Source organism: Achroia grisella, unplaced genomic scaffold (assembly GCF_030625045.1).
Source record: "Achroia grisella isolate CSIRO2021 unplaced genomic scaffold, CSIRO_AGI_Agris_v1 utg1920, whole genome shotgun sequence".
In the NCBI taxonomy this organism is placed as follows: domain Eukaryota; kingdom Metazoa; phylum Arthropoda; class Insecta; order Lepidoptera; family Pyralidae; genus Achroia; species Achroia grisella.
The window spans coordinates 582,399-606,494 of record NW_026712695.1 but is presented as its reverse complement, the minus strand read 5'-3'; the positions used below and the strand labels follow the sequence as shown (position 1 = coordinate 606,494).

Genomic DNA, 24,096 nt, shown 5'->3' with positions numbered 1-24,096 from the left:
ATAGTGTTAAAGTGTAGCAAACATCCAAAATGCACTGACTTTAATTATTCTCATATTATATGATTAAACAATAGATAACTACATTTTTATTTAGTTATCATTTGTTGTAGTTTTCTTTGAAGATAATAATCATAATAAATTATAAAAATATTTGAATGAACTGAATTGAACATGTACATTCAGTCACTCGAAATATTCGCGGTCGTAAAACTATTTATCCGTCTAATTAGGATGTGTGTTAACACATGTAGTATACAATTTACTATTTTATTCAGTTTTATTAATATAAATAAATTAGTAAATAGACACGGTATAGAAATCACAGTTAAGGAATTCCACTTATTCTCAAATATTACGTGTCCGTAAATGGTTACGGTCAAGAACCGTCTCAAGGTGGTCATAAAAAATACAAGACAGTGTTCGGAGAGCGATTAAATATTGAACCCGACATGAACCCTCCAAGTAAAGGGATCAACTTTACCCTTCGCCTTCCCTTGAATTGGTCTTTGGTCAGCAAGTGTCTAAATTCATAAGTATCTATCTACTTCTAACTTACTAGTCCGTTCCAGCAGGCGGTGATTCCAACGGTCGTAAACTATGAAGCTGTCATAATATTCTATTTCTCTCTAAACAATTATATAATGCTATACTAAAAAGTTACTTTGTACTTAGACGTTGACAAGTCGGCATTTCTCTACTAAGTATTGTAATAATATGAGCCGAAAGTTAGTTTATCACTCTTACTGATTTAGTAAGTGAAATTTTGTTATGACAGATGAGTCATGGGTTTGTTATATTCAAAATTCTGCTTTAATTAAAAGACGTCAAAAGGTTAACAAAACTCTTTTAGGTATAGTTCAGTATTGTTTTTAATTCTAAAGAATAGAGATTTTTAGCTTTCTCTCAAGTAAATTAAGTTGTATCAAATGTTAGTTCTACAATCTAATATTTAAACGTGGAACGTGCAACTGGAAAGTGTTAATTAAGTATGTTATAGTGAAATTATACCCATCCAAAACGAAAAATAAAATAATCCCCTCATTAAAAAAAGAATATACTATAATGTTTAATAATATGACAATAAACATACGCTAAAGCTGGTTGCAATGACACTTAAATTCCAGGACCCGTTTAACCCATGTATAGATTAACCTTGGTTTGTATTTGAAAATATAATGAAAAAGAAGAAAAAGCGCAACGCAAACACAAAAACGAGACCATGTTTAATTTATCCGACTCTGTCTCGGCTTAAACAGCTTTTCCGTAAAGTAAAATAAATACAAGTCCACTAAAAAGTGGAGGAAGTGTTGTATTCCGGCCGGCCAGTTCCTCGCTTCAGTCACGTCTGACGACTTTTCTTTTGTCCTTTCATTAGTTATTAACTTCATAAGAAAATAAATGTAAACAATATTAGCAACCAACAGATAGAAATGCCATATTCTATATGTAATAATAGACTTCAATAAATAAAATTAAATAAACAGAACATTAAAGATTAATTCTTAATGTTTTTGAATAGTCATATTTTATTAGTTAGGAAAAATTTAGTTATTACTTGGAGAAATATACAAATTAAAAATAATTCTTTTGTTATTGGATAAGTAAATAAATAATTATTTAAAAAAATTCTATAACAAAGAAATTATTTCGTATAAATATATTCAAATAATAATTTGCATTAAGTTTGTATGACTCGACTTATAGGTAATATGTCTATTATGGTCAATACATTATCTCTGATCTCAGATACACTGAGACCTAGTAGTTTACAACTCTAATCAGACCTAACGATAAGAATAGACTAAGGTCTAACGACCTTCAAATAGCTAACTAACGTTTAAATTACACCAAAAAAATATGTGTTTCAATTTATATTTCTGACTGTCTCTTCGATACTGAAAACTGATAATAATTCAAATTAATGAGGGAGACGATGGTAGGCTTCACTTCTAATACGTTAAAATCAAATATACCCAATGAAATATAGATATATCAACTATACTATGTCCCAATTACGTTAACAGCCGTGAATATATCTTCGCGATTGTTATCCTATAAAGGGCACTTTTTTATACATTCGTCATACTGACTATATTATATTTATTCCTGTTTTACATGTCCTTACTTCGTATGTATAGGTATAAAGTAAATCTGATGAATATTAAATAACTATGCATTTCTAAATAACTATATATATATGTATATATATAATACATACCTTGCGGAACAAAGTAGAAATGATAGTGAAAACCATATCAAAATTGTTTGCGTGGTTTAGAATAGTAGAAAAAGATAGACAGAGGTATACAGTGCAGTACAGTGTACTTTATACTATTAGAGAAAAGATATATTGTGGTAGTAGGTAGTAACATATTCGTAGTACTCATATGTCTATTCGGGTTACCTACAAAACGTACCTATATGTCACCAGGCGGGACAAGCCGCGGCTCTGACTGAATTATTCATGAGACATATGGACCTAAAGCAGACTGGATTTCAGACAGGAATTTAAAAATATCTATACTGTGCTTTAAAATTGAAAATTGTTTATGAAAAGAAAAACAAACTGTAAAGGTTATTTCAAAATATGTTGGTCTTAGGTAAAGACGTCGTTTATCGTAAGTTTAATAAATAAACTGTTGTAATAAAAAAGAAGCAAACTCTTTCAATTATTGAATTATATAATGTTCATACAATAGTAGAAAATGTTATAGATAATAAGCATTACTACATTTTATTGCCAAATAAAATTAATTTACAATTTCTTAACGTGACACGCATATTATAAATATTCAAAACACAATTATATACATATAAATTATCGGGTTTAGTCCACATTACATTAACTATATAATATAGTTAAGCGGGTTTTAACATAAATAATTTTATGGGAAATATACTGAGAGGACCGACGAGTCAGACTCTGACCACAGCTAGTGCAACCTATTCGAAACGTCAAGAGAGGTAAATACGTTATTACAGACCTGTATTTACGATAATATTATTCGTATTTAACTATGTTAATAATATATAAATTGAGTATTTTTAATAAGATAAAGTACCTTGAAAAGAAACTTATAAATAAGTTACTTATTAAGAGAATTTAAATTCTATACTGCACATACTTTGGGTTTGTCTACACAATTGTTATTTACACTGGTTTAGTATTATCAATTTTAATTTATAAAGTATATCATTACTATCCATGTTAATATTAATAATTTACTAATTCATTCTTTAACTCTAGGTAAAACTAAAACGGAGTGAACTATTTTTAATAATATTGCCTGTTCTCAAAATAATATTTGTTCAATGTCCACTTTTAAAATTGGCTTAGACTCCTACTACTTGAATTATGACTTGGCTACTTCCCAATACAGAACGAGAACTACAGGCAAGTATAATCAATTTAGGACATCTCTTTTAACCCATCTCTTAGATGTTAGGAAGTATCGATTTTATAATGTACTATCTGCTACTCAGAATTTCGTCTTGTTAGGGTTATTTTAAAAAAAAATTCGTGTTCAGTACTCATTATACTTAACTCAACTCTTATATAACCCAAATAAAATCTACAGCGCAAAAAGTCAAAGCGCGAGTAGCAACTATCAAATTTCGACAACTATAATCTACTTAATGCTGGACCTAGTCATTGGAATGAGTTGCACAGGCAACTTCTCTCTAGTGTTGGCCACAATTATGCAGGAATGGTACGGGACGTATGGATAAAAATTGTTATTTGCATGAAACCTTACAAATATTATAAATGCGAAAGTTTGTGAGAATGGATGGATAGATGGATGGACAGATGTTTGCTGCTCTTTCACGGAAAAACTACTGAATGAATGTTAATAAAACTTTACAATAATATAGCTTATATATAAGAATAACAGATAACCTATAAATTTCAGGTGGGTGAAACTGCGGACACAGATAGTATAAAAATAGTGATAAAAAAGTTTTTAAACAAAGTTTAGTAGTTAGATAATAGGAGTATGGCTATGGTGAGTGCTGTGTGTTGCGATCTTTCATTGGACAATAGGGACGGTAATTGAAAAAACTGCTGGCACCTACTACCTTGACATTACTGTACTCCAATCAGATGTTGACCATGGCTACTAAAAAGTAGTCGAAAGAGGTACCCATACAATTATTCGTATTGAAACTCGATCTGTATTAATATTTCATTTGCTTTTTTTTAAATGAAAGATAACCTTCTTCCAATCTCATGATACTATTTATTACATACAATTTCATTACGTACTGTTCAACTTATCGTGTGAGCTTAGTCTTCCGGGATCTATAGTATTAATTACCACTTATGTACCGTCAAGTGGACCGTCAGCTTATTTGACGTAGCATTATATAATAATAATAATAATGATCCTTAAAAAATATACATTTTTTCCACTTTTCAGCCAAGCAACCAATTATAATTTACAAATATACACATTAAGTAACATAAAAATATTGCCATTATCAAATATCAGATGAGAATACACAATTCTTATAACGTATCCTCTACTATTATACATTATTAAACAGAGGGATACCGTACAAAGGTACCTGCATACCACTGTCACGTCTATTTCTACCACCAGGCATCTTGCAGGCTATATTTCAATTTCAGGGGTGAGATACGGCAATGAAATTACTGAGTACGGGGAAGTATACAACGCTTTAGCTGTTAGGAATGGGAATACATTAGAAATACCTGTGAAGTAAACATAATAATTAAAAGTAATTATGTATTACAAATTATTGTGTATTTTGTTGATATTCATGATAGTGTTTATGAAATGGATAAAAAATACTAGATTCCATTATTTATTCCTCCCAAAATTAACTATTGGCCCGCCCGGAGCTGAGGCTACGGAAAAGAGCTTGTAACTTTGTGATTTCTAATATACATGTAGATATAATTTATATATTGGCTAGTCTATGTTACTCTAGAATAATAAATGTACTTTTCTATTCCTGCCTATATTAAATTAAATTATAAATTCTATACATTTTATTTCATCTTTTTAAATTTGGGTAATATATTTTAAAATTATATGTAATAAACATTTTTCTTTTCTTCCTTATTAGGTAGATGATTCAGGACATAATAATTATTCAATTGTCTAAATAGATATATCTAATACGTGTAAATACACATATTATATATGAAACTTACGTTAGTGTTAATTTTTTGTTTACAGTTAGGAAACTACTTTTGTAGTTACTTAAGTTTTTATAGCACGATAATGGCAGACAAGCATACGGCTCATCTGATGATGAACTGTTACCATAGCCTATGGACTACACTTAAATAAATTTAACTCTAAGCTCTATAAATCATATTTGTTATAAAAAAGCAGCCTTTACATAGGTACGAGAAGAGGACTCAGTTATTCATTAATGTAGCATATGTTGGTGCTATACAAGCAGATCTACCTCATACGATGACACGTTCGCGCATTTTCCTTTAAATTTTTTATTTTCCTCGAACTCAGCACCCTCACAGCTGTTTATTTTACCTCCTCCGTGTGACCCATTTCGCGTATTCAAGACTTCATCAACATGTTGATTCTGTGCAATCTTGAATTTGTTTGAATATTTATATATTAGATCTTATTCTTAACAATCACACCACACGCTTCGTAAAAATGAATGATTATATACTCTTCTACTGTATATTTTTACTTTTAGCACTAAAAGTAAAAATATATATTTTGTTCTACTCATCGTTTCTTATGTGATCTTAAATGGGACCTTATTTTCAAGATTTGTTGTGAATATCATTTTAAAATAAAAAGTTGTTATTAATGTTTTAGATAGATTTCTAATACTATTATTTTCAAGATTTGTCTAGTGAATATCATTTTAAAATAAAAAAAAAAATATCTATGTATTTGTTGTTATTAATGTTTTAGATAGATGGCGCTGTGTGAATTGTCTAAGATTATTATTATATATTATTATTATATATTAAATAATATTTAAGTATATGTATATACAATAATATACTTATACATATATTTTTTTAATTATATTTTATTTTATTTACAAGCATTACTATTATGTTATACAATTTAAATATGAAATATGAGTATGAATTATATTACAGACTAGCTGTTCGGCATCTGGCACAACTTAGTGTGCATCATATTTACCTGACATAATTCACCCAATTTACATAATATCTTAGCCTATGTGGTATTCAGATGTACACATAAGCTATAATGTTGAATAAAAATCCATAGTTTTTGCGTGGAAGAGTAACATACATCCATCCAACCATGCAACCTCATAAACTTTTAACTTCATAATATTAGTGAAATACGTATCTCACCTAATAACTAAACATTTAAAACCAAGTCAAGTATATTCCTGTGTTGTATTTTTATATACAATTCGAATGTACAGCTGTTTATAAATCTGTCTGTAAACATAATATCGGGTAGAAATTTAATATAAAAATAATAACCATAGCTCTAGATCTTAAAGACTGTCACAAATCTTTTAATCAGTTTTGTATTCTCCTGCAGCTAAGGAAGGAATAACATCTATAAAGTAAACAATATAAGGAAAGACAATATCTTTTATAACGGACGATCCCTATCTAGCTATGTTTGCCTGCTAAAACAAACAAACAGACAAGTAACAGATAACGTATAAAAGGACAAAAAAATGTATATAATAATCATGTAAGTGATAACATAATATTAAGTTATTTACGTATATATTAATACTAGTTCTGCTCGCTACCACGTCCAAGTAACCATTGTTGAACCAGATTAAAAGGCCTACGTGCTTTGCATATGAGTGATTTGTAATTGCTGTTGCTTACTGCGTACTTGAAAATTACAAATGAATAAGTCAATTTCGACAATCATCTTATCAAACAAATATACCTATGTGCATCCATAATATGTATACTATTCCTACTTTCACGTTAAAATTTTAAAGTGCATATCCCTGATAAATTTTCCCGAATAAACGGCTGAATGAATCTTAATTAAATTTAAAATAAAGATAGATATTATCGCGAGGACATGCTTGCTGCTATATTAGATATTAAATATAAATTTAAAGACCAATACATTTGAACATGTTGTATAACTCCTGAGTAGAAAGAAATAAAGTTATAAGCAGAAACAACTAACGTATCTAAAGCCTCGAAGGTAGAAATTGAAGTTTTTCTTAAGCTTATATTAAGTAAGTATTCCGCTAAGGATTTCCTGTGATTTTCTGCATGAAAACGCGAGATAACGGCTTCCACGTACACAAAGCTGTGATAATAGCCTAGTGAATAATAAGTGTGCAATTATTTTAGAATATTACTATATAAAAATTAGAAGATAAGGCAAAGCTATACAAGCAGTGTAACAATTAATTTGTGTGAAGATATGAACGAACAAAATGAGTGAAACATAATTAAAACAACATTTTTTACGTAATTTGAATGGCAAACATGCTGACTATAAGTATTTATTACCAGTAATCGTCGCTTATATACATGAAGTACACTATGGACATTATATTATGGAATGATATCCGTGAGATCACTCATGCGTTGCTATTTCAGAGGACTGAGACGTCATGCCTCTTATCTGCTTTATCGCGCCCTATAGTCTAAGCACATCTTGCTTAGCAGATGAAATAGGTTACGCTAGTATACGCTAGATGAATCTACAGTCTACGTACAGTCAGACTGTAGACTGTACAGTCTACGTCTGTTATCAATATATTATTTTACAAAAATATTGGTATATTTTTGTTTTAATATATACTTATAATGATAATAATAATCTTTATTCATTACAATTCAATATGGTTAGCTGTGGCTTTCGATATAGGTGAACCTGTTCTACGAAAGCCAGTTCCCTCCTACATACTCTAAATACTGTACAATAAGTTTTTGGAATAATAAATTTATATTTATATTAAATATTGTAAAGTTAACCGTAATACTTAATATAAACATAAACTTACTATTCCAAAGCAGGGACGTTTAAATAAAGGTAAGTCTTAAATTAATATCGGAAAGAGCGTTAAGTATAACAACAAGATGCCGAGGGATATTTACTTTTATATAAATTCATAACTTTAAATAAAAAATACTGGTAAAGTCTGTTTATTGCTATGTACCTAAATAAATGATCACATAGAAGATAAAAAATAAAAATATAAAATCCACGGTATTATGTATTCAGGCATGGTATCTTCAATATCAAAATATACCTATGACATGTTTCGCTGTATAATTTTCTCAAATAATTTCAGAGGGTAGGGTACCTACATCGCAATAGCAGGTTATATACTATAAGTATATGTGAAGGTCTATCGAATCCGAAACGGCGTTGATTTCACTATCTTGAGCCTTCGATAATTTGATTGGCATTCCGAAGGTCCTTTTAGAACCTTTATTTATATGTGGGATAATAAAGAAGCAATATTAGACTGTAGATACCCTATATTTAGTTTTACAAAATATAACTTTCCAACAACACATAAGGTAACTAGATTAGATACGGCTGTCTTGTTACCTACCTCCTCGTGTATGTCTCTGGGCAGTGCCTGAAAATCAGTGGTTTTCTGCTTGTATGCTGCAAACAATACACCGAGGTGCTACCATTTTGCGCAGGGGCTATGCACACACACTATGTTACTCGTAACGATGTTTTTGTACCAGTATTGTATTTTATCTGTATTGTTTTATATTTTGTAGACTGAAGTTATTTATATTAAAAACACACTCTTTAGCGTAAATAACTTTTTTATCAATCTAACTGATAGCACAATTAATATAACAACTTTTGAGGTGGTAATCCGTATTCCCGTTTGAAAGTAAGACAAGATTAGATGTTATTAGGTACGGATAACGATTTCGTCGAAAGAATTGTCAACGCATGAATGATACTTTGGATATTGCAGTATGGTGCTATCTTGTTTATAAGTCACATATATTACTTTTGATCAGCAGGTCTACTTTGATGTGTAATATAAATATCAATATCTGAGTATTCCATTCCTGTATTATTCTTTTGAATCATTATATCTAGACTTAACCGAACAAATAAGCATAAATACCAATGTATTGATGCTTATTTGTTCGGTTAGTCTTATTTGTACTCAGATAATGATATTTATTTTACACCTGATGTGTAATATAAATATCAATATCTGAGTAATCCATTCCTGCATTGTTCTTTTGAATCATTATATCCAGACTTAACCGAACAAATAAGCACCAATACAATGATATTTATGCTTATTTGTTCGGTTAAGTCCTATATCATTATATAGGATCTAATTAATTTATAAAGTAGACTGAAAGCTACGGCGTCTCATCTTTTTAATTATAGAAATGTATCAAGAGCATTATGAGCAAGAAGGGAAGAGTCTCGTGGAAAATTACTACTTCTGTCCATTTATCTAATTTTATTTCATAAATTTTATATATAAAGAGTGATAATAATAATCTGCGAATCGCTATCATAGAATAAAGTATAAATAAAATGGCGAGATAAAATCATTATAATACAACAATCATAATTATAAATTAATACCAATTGAGCTTCAATAAATATTCATATTAAAATTATAAGGATAGAGCTATTATTATGAAAATTGATTCGTGTAACGAATAGCTCAGATGATCTATTTCTTCGCTCCGCTCACTTAAACAAGTTCTCAAGATGAGATTAGACGTTGCGATATAACTCGTTAATGAAAGTACCTGTAATTAGCAAGAGCACTCAAAAGTGGGTACATATTCTAGAGTGGCGACGAAGTTAATAGGAATAATGTGAGTATAAATGGGAAAAGTTAACTCATTTAGTAGCTCCTTCGCCTTCGCGAGCAGCGCGTCGGCCACTACACGGGTTAAATCCACGAGTACTTTACAATCACCCTTTTTGTAAAATTACACCTCTGACGTGACCAGACTGGGAACATGAAGCAATCACTGGCTACCGTCTGCCTAGCTTTCTAATACGCGCTGTAATTTCATTTTTAATATTATAGTGTCGTTAAATTAAACCGTTCCGAAACTGATTTGCACTCGATCGTGTAATGGTTATTACCTGGTCATCAGCAATTTTTAAGAACGTTAATGTTGTATTTAATTAATACAAATATCTTGTACTTGATTATAATAATTTTCCATTTAACTATTGAATCGATAATTACGTAAGCTATTACGGCTTTGCAATAAACAACTTTTTAAAAGAATATGTGTTACTTAAACTGATAAAGTAAGAATAAGCATAAGCATACTCCCATTAAAAGCTAATCCTTATTTATAAAGGGTATCTAATCTACATAAATTTAGGGGACTTTGCCTGAACAAGTTATTTTATCGGGTTCCAAGCTTAATATTTATAAGCCATTTTAACGTTCATTCTAACACAGGTTTTAAACTTAAGAATAAAATAGAACAATAAATACTATTTCAATAATTGTTACATCTATTAATAAAAAAATGTATGCCTTATCTATTAACAAAAGGCATTTACAAGTCTGACGTTACCTGGGCATAAATTGTATTAAACTTAACATTTATATATATAACATTATAAATTTTAAAGAGATGAATAATACGTTGTTATATGAAATAGATAATAGGCTACGATACTGAAGTAATCGATTTTAGTCCCGTTGATAACCCACGATCTTATTCTTACTTAAACCTCAGTCGACATGTATCTATGTAAAAATATTTTTTATATTGTTTCACGTGAATTGTATATATACTATCATTCAACAATAAGCTGGAAATATTTCATGCGGTAAAACATTATGATTTGACATGTCACTGATATTGTTTGTTGTGGGATATTTCGATTTTGTTGCCATTTTGCAAACAATATTCGATAGGAACAAAGCTCTAACCACAGAGGTACAAAATGTTTTGCTTCAATGATTACGTAATTTAGATATTAATACTAATATTATTAAATGTAGCGCATAATAGGAATGACAAAGTATTTTTTATTGCGAATATATTAGCTGCTAATGTTATATATAATTGGAGATCACTATTAACTAGCAAGCTCTGCTCAGTTCTGTACGTCAGTATTGTATCTGTGACGGAAGTCTTATAACTGTATGTTTACGTATAAAATATCCATTAGATCTTTTTTGAAATGATGCCGTATTATAATTGATTGCGTTGTTTCGAAGACGCAAGCAAAGAAACAAAAAGATGAAATCTGCACTATTTATATATGACAGTAACAACCATTGCAGTCAATTATATTTTGTATCTTATTCTCATAGATTCATATAATTCAAATGAGTTAAAGGATCATTAAGAAATAGTATATTGTTTTTTTTTGTGCTTATAGTTCTCGAGGATAACAGAGCCGCACTAACATAAGAGTTTCAAAATTTTTCATACAATACCCGTGGTACTTGTGTTACCATTACGGAGAACTACGTCATATCTCCTTATCAGGAATATTAATCATGTCTCCGCATGATTCTTGAACAAATACCAGATTTTAACCTTCGGTCATACAATAGTGTACTAGATTTTGTAATATATTTACGAAGCTAACCTACTCCATACCTTGTAATTTGACTGACACATCTCATTATTGAACTGTAACACACTTGCAAAGCAAGATGGGTGACTGAAATACAGAGGTACGCATGTAGGCTTCTTTATACAAAGCTTATTATCTAAATATGATATATATATAAAATAATCGTGAAATTTCCGCAGCCAAATCTATTATCTCTATATCCGCAGCTGGTATGTATTAGTGTGTACTGAAATATGTTCACAATGAATTGTATACATTTTAATTCAATCAATGTTCCCCTACTAATACTGGTTGGAGCAAATATTTATTGAATTTACGTCGGGTAAGTGTAATGTTTGACTTTACATACGTAGAAATGGATTTATAGCATTTAATTTAGGTTTAGGACTTGTGTGTTTTGCATTGTGCGTGCTGAAATACCCTTAAAAGGGACCTGCCTATATCTCAGACGGAAACAATTTACAAGTTTACTGATAAGTAGTGATCAAATTTATCAACTGCTTCCGTTGTTCAACCACTATTATAATGAGCAATCAGTTTCTAATCCAATGTAATCTGTCTTAATTTCTTGACTTGTTTAGCTTATCTATTGTTGTAACGACTCTATAATTGGTAATAGCAAATAATTACTATATATTTTTATTATTATTAATATATTGTATTTTAGTTTTATTAATTCTATGTAATTGAATACACGTAAAGCTTAAATGTAACTTTAGTACCACGAATAACACGTCATGATATGGGGGCCACCGTCATTTTTACCGTAACAAGTTTTGTGGAGTCACAATATTAGAATAGGTATTATTCTTGTCTAAATTATTATTGTTATTGTAATTTCTGTAGTTGTTGTTTTCTATATATAGCTATTGTTATTATAATTATTATTACTATTAATCTATGTATTGCGTCAGTTTAATCCTTGATGAGTGCATTGGTATTATACTGTAATACCTACTCACCGAGAGCATGTAAATAAATAAATTTCTCCGATTAATTTTCGTTTGTTTGTTTCCACCTCAGAGAGTTACTCTGAAATATAAAGAACACAAAGTATTTCTTGGGTGAGATTGTAACTCACAACGTTTCAGTCTAATGACGGGTAGTAAACCATTAAAATATAACGCTTTTAACAAAATAAAAATTAAAGTAAAAGTATTATACTGTAGAAAAGAGTAATACCAATACTTATTGTTAGTATCTGAACGTGATCTCATTCTGGAATACTAACGTAATATAAACACGGATATCTCAAATACAAAACGAGAAAATAGCTAGTCTATAGATTGATTTAGCTGCTTGAAAGTGCTGCAGGTAGCAATAAATTTAGCATTCGTTTCCTTACTATTCTGAATAGTCTAGATCAAGTAGGGCATACTGACTCGCTACTATAACAATGCTAGAAAACTTTGTTTAAAGCATATTTCTACCAATACCTACTTATATGGATATACTGTGTTTTTCAACAGTAGGTCATACACAAACAAAAAGTAATTGGCTTTTATACTTATGCATAAATGATGGGCAATAAAGCTATGTTAAAATATATATCAGGTTAAAAATCTAACCTTCCAACAGCTTGATCCAACAGGGTCAATATATTTTAGTATTGCCGAATGCAAAGTTATGTATGCATTCAAAAAAATATCAAATAAACTAAACAATGGCTTCCTTATTATTTCTTGTATCTATAGGTTATTTAGTTTATAGCAATGCATTACCCTCCACTACAGATACATTCCATATTACATTATAAAGGAAGATATTTGATACCAAAATTTGTAAAAAAAGAGACATTGCTAGTCTCCCAAGAACCGAAAGTTAAATAAAAAGATTTATAATACTATCATCATTTTATGGGGAAGGTACAATAAACACATAGATCTGTGAACCAAACTCGACAGTCATCTACATCACAACCATAACAGAGGGGTATCGATTGTTGATTCAAACGACTTATCGTTCGTTCAGAGTGAGGGACGTTGATATGTACGCGTTGTCACGGGCTCGGCATTAAAGAGATACTGCGCAGCATAAATTTGCCAGTTGGATTTGTGAATTAAGTGGGCTTTTATTTGTTGTGTCACGTGCCGCGGAAGGGCGTACAGATCCCGCGCCTATTTAACCCGTAATAAAGTTTCAGTCCCCCCTTTTCATTCCTTTGAAAGGAAACCAACATGTTCTACGGAAGCCAAATTATTATTTACTTCTTATTTGAAAATAAATATTTTTCTGGCCGCCTCATAACCTTGTGCTGTTACGTTTTTTTAATCCTGAGGCGGATTTCATTCGAAATAGGTAAAGGGTTCACACGTACTGTCGGCGGTTGCAATTTCCTTTTGTGGCGTTCATTCGTTAAATTTTCATCGGTCCACGGGGCGGATCTCCGTTCACGAGCTTTATTATTTAATTTGTACCGGATATTTCACGTTCATACATTTAAAATTATAAACTAAATTGTTAAGTTAGTGTCAAATGCCATATCAGAACCTATTTGTTTATTTATCTATTTGTTTTTCTGTAGATAAACTAAACTGTTAGTTAAACGATAATAACTAGACTCGTATTATTTGATTACTCCTCTATGTATATTAGAATATAAAGTGATTTTCGGATTCTACAGTTGTTTATTATTTTTCTATTCTATAATTTTATTCTATCCAGTTGTTTAAGTAAGAACAAATAGCTAATGTACAATTTTCCACATACGGTATTATCGTATTACAGACTCCTATTTAACAAACTATTTCGAATTTTAGTGGTACTGAAATAAAAACCACAATACACCTTTTATTATTGGTTATTTGGATGTAATACAACCACGTCTAGTAGAGGTGATTTTTTATGTTATTACGATGACAAACTGACAACCGACCTGAATGAGTGATAGAATAAAAAAAATGTGACTTCAAAAGTGCTAATATTAATTTTATTTGAATAAAGATTATTTCTATTTCTATTTCTGAATGTACTCAGTAACTACATATTATATACTCGGTGGTCTATTTACATGAACTAAGGATATTACGTTACCATATTATATCATCATGTTGCCATTCCGTAGGACTAAGAGATCATATCTTAATTTCACTCGTTTATCTCAACCTTCATATAAAATACATATCGATAAACAATCTTTTTAGCGTCTGGAATAGAGAAGATAGTTGACAGTACTACAGACAGACAGTACATTTTATTTGATATTGTATTTTTTACAGTGAATAAAATATTTTTCTATATTTAGAAATTATACTTCGGTAAAAAGACCCCATAGTTAGTAGGACCCTAGGGTAAATATTAAAATATGAATATTAATCAATTCATCAGACTTTCAATCTAAAACAAAACATTTACTAAGAATAATTTACTTCTACTTCTACATTCGATTAATTTAGTGGATTTATTTTTAGTTCTATATTTTTTTTTATTTTATACTTACTTTGTAACATTTAGTAGTCTGTTAATACATCGCAGGGATTTTTAGTAGTTTGTGGTTACGTTGTAATTGTATAGAATCGAAGTAATTGTATAGAAATTCACTATCTAATTGGTAGGCTACGAGTGGCGGTTCTTTTATATATGCGTAAATTATGATTGCCTGATTTATGATATTCATTATTTAAAATAAATATCATAAATCAGGTTAAAAAGATCGAACCTTCCAACAAGGTTCAAAATATTTTAGGGCTGCCGAATGCAGAGTTAGGTACGCATTTAATTTATCAATTAAACTACACAATGGCGTCTCTATTATTTTATGTTTCTATACGTTATTTAGCTTGTAGTAATGCATTTAGTAGTTCGTAGTAATGTAATTGTATAGAATAGAAGTAACCGTATAGAAATTCACTAACTAATTGGTAGGTTTCGGGCAGTATTTTACAATGTTTATTGAACGTTTGAAACCGCACTTTCGCAAACCTTGTCTGATCAAACCCTCACATAAGCTTCTTGTACGAATGTCATCGAGGTCGAGTGTTAACAACCGGCTTAACATGCTTTCCGAGGCACGAAGCGGATTTTATTTGTCCCGTACTTGGACCAAGTATTTGAAAAACAACTCAAACATGTCTCCCAGTCGAGGTAATCAAAGCTTAACTTCTGGTCAACTAATTTTTCGTATCTGTTGATTTATATCACTAATTATTATTTGCTATTGCTTTAGGCTTTATTTATCTTTAATTATTAAATAAATAACTTAATATTAGTACGAACGTAGTAGAACGTATATAGTCTTGTCGTAGATATTATTGAAAAAAATAAAATGTACTAGACGCAAAAAAACTAAACTCTACCTCGGGTTTTCAAGATATTTCTTTCATAATAATAGCAGCGGAATTGAAAACTGACACATGACATATTTCTTACACATAATCTTATTTGACGTGATCGAAGAAAATTTATTTCATACAAATATCAAGCAGGTTTAGGAAATCTGTCAAAACAACATTCAACCCGTTTTCTATTATCGATATTTGTAGCCATACGAAAATACTAATGCGAAGAAAAATATTGAAACAAATGAAAAGGTACAAAAGAATTAATAACTATTTTAAAACCTTTTATTTCTAGTAATATATTATGTTTCCAATAATTCTTATCAAAGTATTGATTTATAATATAATATTTTTATTTTATTAATTTAAATAATATTATCATTATTAACTTTTTTACGAAACTATTATTGCTATATTTCGGGTTGTTAGTGTTGTATCTAATATTTAAAAGATATTTCTAGTATTATTTATATCTACTTAAATAACATTTATTAATATTGTCTTTTTTTCGTGAGAATGGACAACAACCGCGATTTCTGTGACCTAGATATTGGGAGTTGAAAGCGTGGGTGGAATGTCGCACTGAGTAGGTACAAATTAATATCAACAGTAATTCAAGGTTATTATATTAAATTACTTGTTAAGGGTAAAAATGGAATCCATCCTAGTAATAATAATACTAATACCTTTTAACTATTTTAGGTACTATGACATAAAATAGTTAAAAAGTATTGTTCTAATTATTTCCTACTTACTTAAATATAGCAAAATTTTGCTTATTTACATGTTCAGCATAGAGTTAACGAATAGCATTGTAACAACAATTTTCTTTTAATTTTTCACACTAGGTATATTAAAATAAAGTAAATTTGATTTTGTATTTAACATATTCTGTAAAAATCGCGTAGGCTGTTGAATGCACAATTACGAGTATTTTGTATGTATATCTGAGTTGCTTGCTTTCACAGCATCTCGACTAATAAACTACATGCCCTTTTATATTTTTTTTCAATTTTATATATTTGCGTGGCTATAATGATGAAAAATCTACATATATGTAGTTTTCAAAGCTTCTAAATATTGGTATACCGTATTTTGTGCTTTTCCAAATAGTTCCTGAATGTCTACCGATTTGTGGTGGACAACATGAGGATACTAGAAAGTCTTATTGTATCGAGACGGACTACTGATCGAGGTAAATTGATATTCTACGGCCATTTGTTTGAAGCCTACTACATCATACCTACTGAAAGAACCTACTGTAACTTCAAGGTTTCATCGAGTCTACAACTTTTATGATCGAATAAAACGTTTACGTTACGGTTTAAATAGGTTTGTACTGTGAATATCGTGGAATATATTTGAATTTTTTTGTAAGATGATTTTCATATTACTTTCATACTATCATATCATAATACTTCTAATTTATTTCCATTTAATAAAACTTAGTAGTAATAATAAAATTGTTTCTAATAGTAATAAAGTATAGATACGTCGAAGCTGATCTGGAAAGGTTCTAAATTAGTGTTGCTGTGATATGCAGATAAACGACCACCAAGACATATGTGTGTATCTATTGAAATTATAATAATTTGTTTTAACAACTGACTAAATATCTCTAAAATGTTATAATACTGAATAAAATCATCTATTGTTAAACATATTAATAACCCGTAAAAACAATAACCTATCTACAGCACATAAAGTTCAAATCAAACAAGTTACAAGTGAGACAATGATATGAATATTTTATCAAATGCCTCAATAATAGATACCTACTTTAGAGGTCACAAATAATTTATTTATAGCAACGTAATCCTCCATTGCCTCTCAGCGATCCTTCCACAGGTAATAAAAACGAGCAAGTTAACAAAATACAAAAACGTGATGCCAAAAACCGATGGACACAGAAAATTCGGTGAACGACGTTAGATAAGCTCATACACGTTTACATGAGTACAAAGCCGGGTGTTCGTGTAGCAAAATCCGATTCGTCATAAAAGTATAATAATAGTGGGTCGGGGGTGCCGCAACAACAGCGGTGACCTGCCGGCTACAGAGCGCGCGCCGCCGCGGCAGTCTTCTGTGGAGCTTTCTAATGACCTCAAGCGTTCTACGTTGCGCGGCAATACGCATTAAACCACATTAAAAGAGTTAAAAACTTATACGTTATTGAAATCCAGCTTGTTTCACGCGTGGTGGACCTTTAGTGCGGCAAGGACAGGCGCACTCCGGTCTCGGCCTGCGCCCCGGCGCTGAAACGCCAAAATGGACCCTAAGCGTATGAGAATAAATGTGATTTGTAATTAGCTAGCGCGTATGTCAGCGCAAACGAAAATCTAGGTGAGTGTATAAATATTTCATTATAACAACTTTTGTTGGGAATTTAGTTAGAAGAGTAAATGTGTTTTGTGACTGAAATTAACGTTATATGTACTATCTACTAACTTTAACGCAGGTACTTCTCTCGTTTAATATTTCAGCGAATTATTATCACGTATACTAAATGTTGATAATAAGTGCTTCTATAAAATTTTATACAGTTACAAAACACGCAAAGTATTCTTCCGTAACATCTAGGTAAATAATTTACCTGTAAGAGATCTACTCAAGGATGAAATCGAATTGATGTGAAATTTGAACTTTCATATTTTTTATCTTACATATCTTGTATCTTACTCTTCTATTTCTTGATTTATCAAAAAATAATGAATTTTGAGTAGGTAGAAAAGAGATTCTAAATAATCCACATAACCCATTTGCATGGCCTGATATATTGCTGAATAATTATAGTATGATATAGTCATCTTCACTCATACCATACTCGGCAACATTTTTGAAGTCGTCCTCCATCTAATGTATCTTTCTAATCTCTGATTTATCTTTATCTTTGATAGTCCCATAGTCCATCACTTCGTATCTTATGCTCATCATAATTTCCTTGTCGTATATGAACTTAAAAATATTATCCGCCTACTACAGTTCTGCTGAACATAAGCCTTTTTCAAGGCACGCCACTACACAGGTACCACACTAACATAGTGGATATCCAACCGGATACTAGGGTTATTCACACTTCCATAACTGATAGATATCCATATATCTTTTTTAATTAATGACGATGAAACTGAATCATCCACTGTAAACTGTAGTCTGATCATTATCACATTACGGTGTAATTTTATTAATTTAAATTTTTGTTTATTTTATTTCTCGATGAATACCATAATTAAAAATACAAATTCATTTAAGACTGAATTATTTTATAATATAATAATAATTTTAAATGCAATTTTTATAGAAGCTAAATATACATTGTTTTCAATAGGTAGGTATATAACACATAAAATTTTAACAAGATTAGACATTGTCCTATACAAGTAGCATTCAAAACAATAGCATTATTTTTCTGTTTCAGGTCGAAAAACAAGCGTGAATAGAATGTTAAAAACATTAAGTATAATGTAACTATGAAAAAGATTTTATGCTTCGGGACAGGGAAAAATGATGGCGACGTTTTGCAAATTATTTCATTATTACTGGTTCTACCCACCATTTTGCGAGCTCAAAATACCCTGGGGTGCCCTGACTTAATAAGAAGCAATAAATGTTCGTGTTATACATTTGAAGACGGTAAGGCTTTTTTATATTAAAGCACACAGCTAAATAAAATAATATAATGTTCTATAGAGAAAATATTTTTTGCAGGATTATTTCTTGATTGCCAAGATACGATTTTAAAAGATGTCAAAAATGCTCTTAAACGTGTATCAGATATACATTCATTATCTGTATTCGACCTCGACGACAACGAAGAATCTTTAGGATCCCATTTCATACCTCAAGGCGTTTGCATAAAACATATTCATATGTCAAGAACAAGCATAAGGGAAATTGGTGATGACACTTTTATGCCATTGAGAAAGTGCCTTCAAACTTTGAGCATTGTATCGAGCAAAATTAGATATATACCACAAAAATCGTTCGCCGGCATGCTTAAATTGATGTCAATAGACCTAACTTCTAATTACATTGAGGATATACCGAGTTACAGCTTTTACGGTCTTCCGTTAATGAAATTGAACATAAAAGGAAATGTGATACGTGATATATCCGGTTCTGCTTTTTCTAGTTTAGAACTCTCCCTCTCTGAAATTGATTTGAGTGAAAACAATCTAACTACGTTTCCGATAGGCTCTCTTTCGAAATTAAGACATTTGCGGTCATTGAGATTAGCATGGAATGAAATGTCATCGTTTCCTATTGTAGACAATTCTGACTTAATATCTTTAGAGTACCTTGACCTCAATTCCAATAATTTTGAATTTATTTCAGAAGACTGCCTAAAATTTTGTCCGTCCCTCATTACGTTATCATTTCATTTTAACTTTATAAACAACATACACTATCGAGCTTTTCACTCCTTAATTAGCTTGAAATCTTTAGATTTAAGCCATAATAGAATAAAAATATTAAACCCCAACCTTTTTCAAAACAATAAAAATTTAGTATTTATAGATTTGAGCCACAATCATTTGCATCACATAAATGGATTATTCTGTAATCTACCATCTCTTAATGAAATATATTTAAGTCACAACAACATTCTGGATGTGCCAATCGATTCTTTTCTTAATTCTAATAAAATTAGTGCAATAAATTTAGATAAAAATTGTATAAGCAATATAAATAGTGAGAGCTTTAGTAATTTGATGAGCCTAGGAAAACTGCGATTAGACTTTAACTACCTAAATCAAGTGCCACAAAATATTTTTATAAACAATAATAATGTAGTGAAATTAAGGTTAGACAATAATAATTTTGTAGAAATAAATAATAATACTTTTCAATCTCTAATAAATATTAATGAAATTAGATTGAATAATAATAAATTGAAATTTATATCGAAATATCACTTTGCAAATTCCTTAAAAGTGGAAGAAATATACTTGAGTCATAATGAAATAAATTTTATTGAAGCAGGGGCATTTATAAAAATGGCGAATTTAAAATTTCTCAGTCTTCACCACAATAATCTTTTAGATTTTAATGACGTTTTGCCAAAAATACATTCAAACTTACTCACGCTTCATCTAGATTCAAATTCGTTAACGTTATTGAGCAATTTTATGTTTCATTCTCAAGACAAAATGACTTACTTAAGTTTAAAAAATAATCATTTAAAATTTTTAACTCGAAATACATTTCGTAATTTAAGCCATATTACTCGACTTGAATTAAATAACAATGAGTTTTCAATAGTAGAAGATTTTTCTTTTCAGCATTTAAATTCAGCGAGGTTTTTAAATTTACAATTTAACTATATACGCAATATTACAAATTATACTTTTTTCGGTTTAAGTGAACTAGAAGACCTAGATATTTCGCACAATACAGTTAACTTTGTTTCGGATATGGCCTTCGACACTTTAAAAAAGTTAAGAAGCTTGAATTTGTCATTTAATCCTCTTAAAATTCTTCAGAAAAATATTTTTCAAATAGGTTTGCCATTGAGCTCATTATATTTAGATAATTGTGAGATTCAGTTAATTGAAAATGACACTTTTCAAGGACTAAATAACCTAAAAATACTTTCCATTAAAAATAATTCGATAAAATCAAGTGATCTCCTATCTATAAACATACCAGGGTTAAAGTATTTATATATATCTTTCAATGTCCTTGACTATTTACCTTTACAATCATTTTATCAACTTCCACTTTTAGAAATTTTATACATGGAACATTGTAATATAGAACATATTATGGAAGGCACGTTCAAAAATAACAAAAATCTCTTGAGACTGAATCTAGCACAAAATATTATAAGTTCTGTTCCCCTCAAATTATTCGATACACAAAACTCTGTTTCGGAATTTAATATAAGTAACAATTTTTTAGATTACGTGCCATATAATACTTTTCACAACCTGACACAGATTGAAACATTAGATATAGCTGATAATTTATTACCAAGAGTTGAACTTAGTGGTTTTGATAAACTGACTAAACTGAAATATTTAATATTGAGAAAAAATGAAATAAAATCCATAACAGCAACTAAGAAAATGGAATTTACCGACTTAATGTCATTTGATGTCAGTTACAATAGACTTAAAAATATACCTTCAATTATATTTGAAATATTTCCAAATATTCAAAATTTGAATATTTCTTACAATGATATAATAAATTTTGATTTTTTATTATCTTACAAGAAAATGGGAACTTCCCTAATAAATATAGATATCAGTAAGAATCCAGCAGTCTCTTGGAGTACAGCACGTAGAGTAGATAATAATACGCTTCTGGCAAATTTCTATGAACTACACATTTGTGCTACCAATATGTCAAATATTGAGGACATCACATTTGAATTTTTCACTAGCTTACAACACCTATATCTGAAATTTAATAAAATAAGACGTTTGCCAATAAGTCCTTTTTCGAAATTATCTTTTCTAGAAAATTTGGATTTGAGTTATAATAGAATTTCACAACTCAAAACCAGTAATTTTCGTGGATTAACGAAATTAAGAACATTATGTTTATCTAATAACAACATTGAGTCAATGGAATCTTTTGCTGAAGAGTTGAGCAATTTAAAACTTTTAGATCTTTCCCACAACAAGTTACAAAACATTCTTAATGAAGATTTAATAAACTTGAAGGAACTTACAGTTTTGCATTTGAGTTACAACAATATCAAATATATATCAGTTACAGCTTTTAGAAACTTGAACAAGGTAATTAAAATTGATTTAGAACATAATAAACTTCAAACAATTCCTTTAGAACTACTTACTTCCATAGAAAATCATGTCCAGGAGATATATATAAAAGGCAAGTGGAATATTATTTGTTAATTGTGTTTTATTATTTCAGAAATGATGGCTTAAAATATATATCCATATTCTTTCAGATAACATTATGATATGTAATTGTCAAAAAGATAATACCTGGTTATGGATTCAGGATCATCCTAAAATAATAAACTCGAAAACAGTAACATGTCTAAACGATGACTACCCAAAAGAAAAATGTGACGTACCCATAATTTCACAGTTATCCGTTGACAAACACAAGGACAGCTCTGTATCTGTTTCATGGTTTATTAGGAACCGAACAGCAATCAAAGCCTTACAAATTTTATATTATGGTGAAGATGTTCATTCTGATGTAAGTGGTATTTTTATATTTTATAATATTTATAATAGTTCATTAAATTTATATCCATCTTGTTATACTAATAATATAAAACAATTTTCAGGTGAAGTCAAAATTTTTAGATATGAACGAAGTGTCAACTCGCATCACTGATTTGGAACCAAACGTAAATTATGTAGTCTGTGTTATTACTTTATATGATGATCCTATTATTGGCGTTGATGACCAAGAATTCGAATTTAATAAAACTACGGAAATCGATTTAAATGTAACTGCGAGAATAACCCAAGATATTGCTGCTGCTATACTAACACAGTCTCCTTCCAGCGAATGTATCTCCTTTAGCACGTTCCACGAGCAAACGACGAAAAAACAAAAAACATCGAAACCTTTCAATATATCTCAAATACTTAACCGTAGAATGGGTTTAATAGTTGGTTGTTCTTTAGGTTTTGTCGTATTTTTTATTATGGTATCGGTACTGCTGTATACTAAAATTAAAGAAAGGAAGAGAATTGCGAAATCAGACCCAACGTGGTCGGAGATGAATGATTACCATTCGATGCAAAGTAAAGATGATATAGTTCAAAATTCTACTACGGCATCTACTGATAATATTTTGCTAGGAATGACCAAAAGTCGTAAACATTCGTTAGATCAATTGAAATAGTCATAGACTAAAGTAGTATAAAAATACTGTAAGTATTTATTATATTCTGCTAGAATCGAATGTTTAGATAAAATATTAATTATAAGGAAAACATAAAATTCTAAATTACGTACTAATGTTTAAATATGTTGAATTTATTATCTACCAACATGTTAATAGATGCTTAAATGTACGACTGTTCGCTTGTGAATAGAATTAGAGTAGTAAGTAGTATATATGTAGTTATTTATAATATATATAGAATTTTAAAGATTTACTATACTTATTTTAGTTACATAGAAAACAATTATTAAATAAAAACTTGTTGCCATAGTTATTTGTTGTTTTATTCCTTTACATTGTTTGAATTAAATCAGTTGTCGTAATTGATTTTAGGCTGCTATTTTAATCTATTACAAATAACGCAATAACAAGCAATAATATATATCAACAAACAACATTTTAG

The 24,096-nt window shown here is 29.8% G+C and overlaps 1 protein-coding gene across 1 annotated transcript; it reads left to right on the top strand.

The window, feature by feature from the left end:
- The first annotated feature begins 17,915 nt into the window (after window positions 1–17,915).
- LOC131841712 (protein artichoke-like) lies at window positions 17,916–23,856 on the top strand. Its single transcript, XM_059190028.1, has 5 exons — window positions 17,916–18,157; window positions 19,233–19,447; window positions 19,523–22,657; window positions 22,737–22,993; window positions 23,085–23,856. Exons 2-5 carry the CDS (start codon window positions 19,285–19,287, stop codon window positions 23,649–23,651), a joined length of 4,122 nt encoding a protein of 1,373 aa, XP_059046011.1. The 5' UTR covers window positions 17,916–18,157; window positions 19,233–19,284; the 3' UTR covers window positions 23,652–23,856.
- The last annotated feature ends 240 nt before the right edge of the window (window positions 23,857–24,096 follow it).

Bases quoted from the DNA above. Each gene is read 5' to 3' on its own strand.
- LOC131841712 (XM_059190028.1), top strand. From the start codon at position 19,285: ATGAAAAAGATTTTATGCTTCGGGACAGGGAAAAATGATGGCGACGTT. The intron at 22,658-22,736 runs GCAAGTGGAATA...ATATTCTTTCAG, and splicing joins CCAGGAGATATATATAAAAG to ATAACATTATGATATGTAAT. The intron at 22,994-23,084 runs GTAAGTGGTATT...AACAATTTTCAG, and splicing joins GTGAAGATGTTCATTCTGAT to GTGAAGTCAAAATTTTTAGA.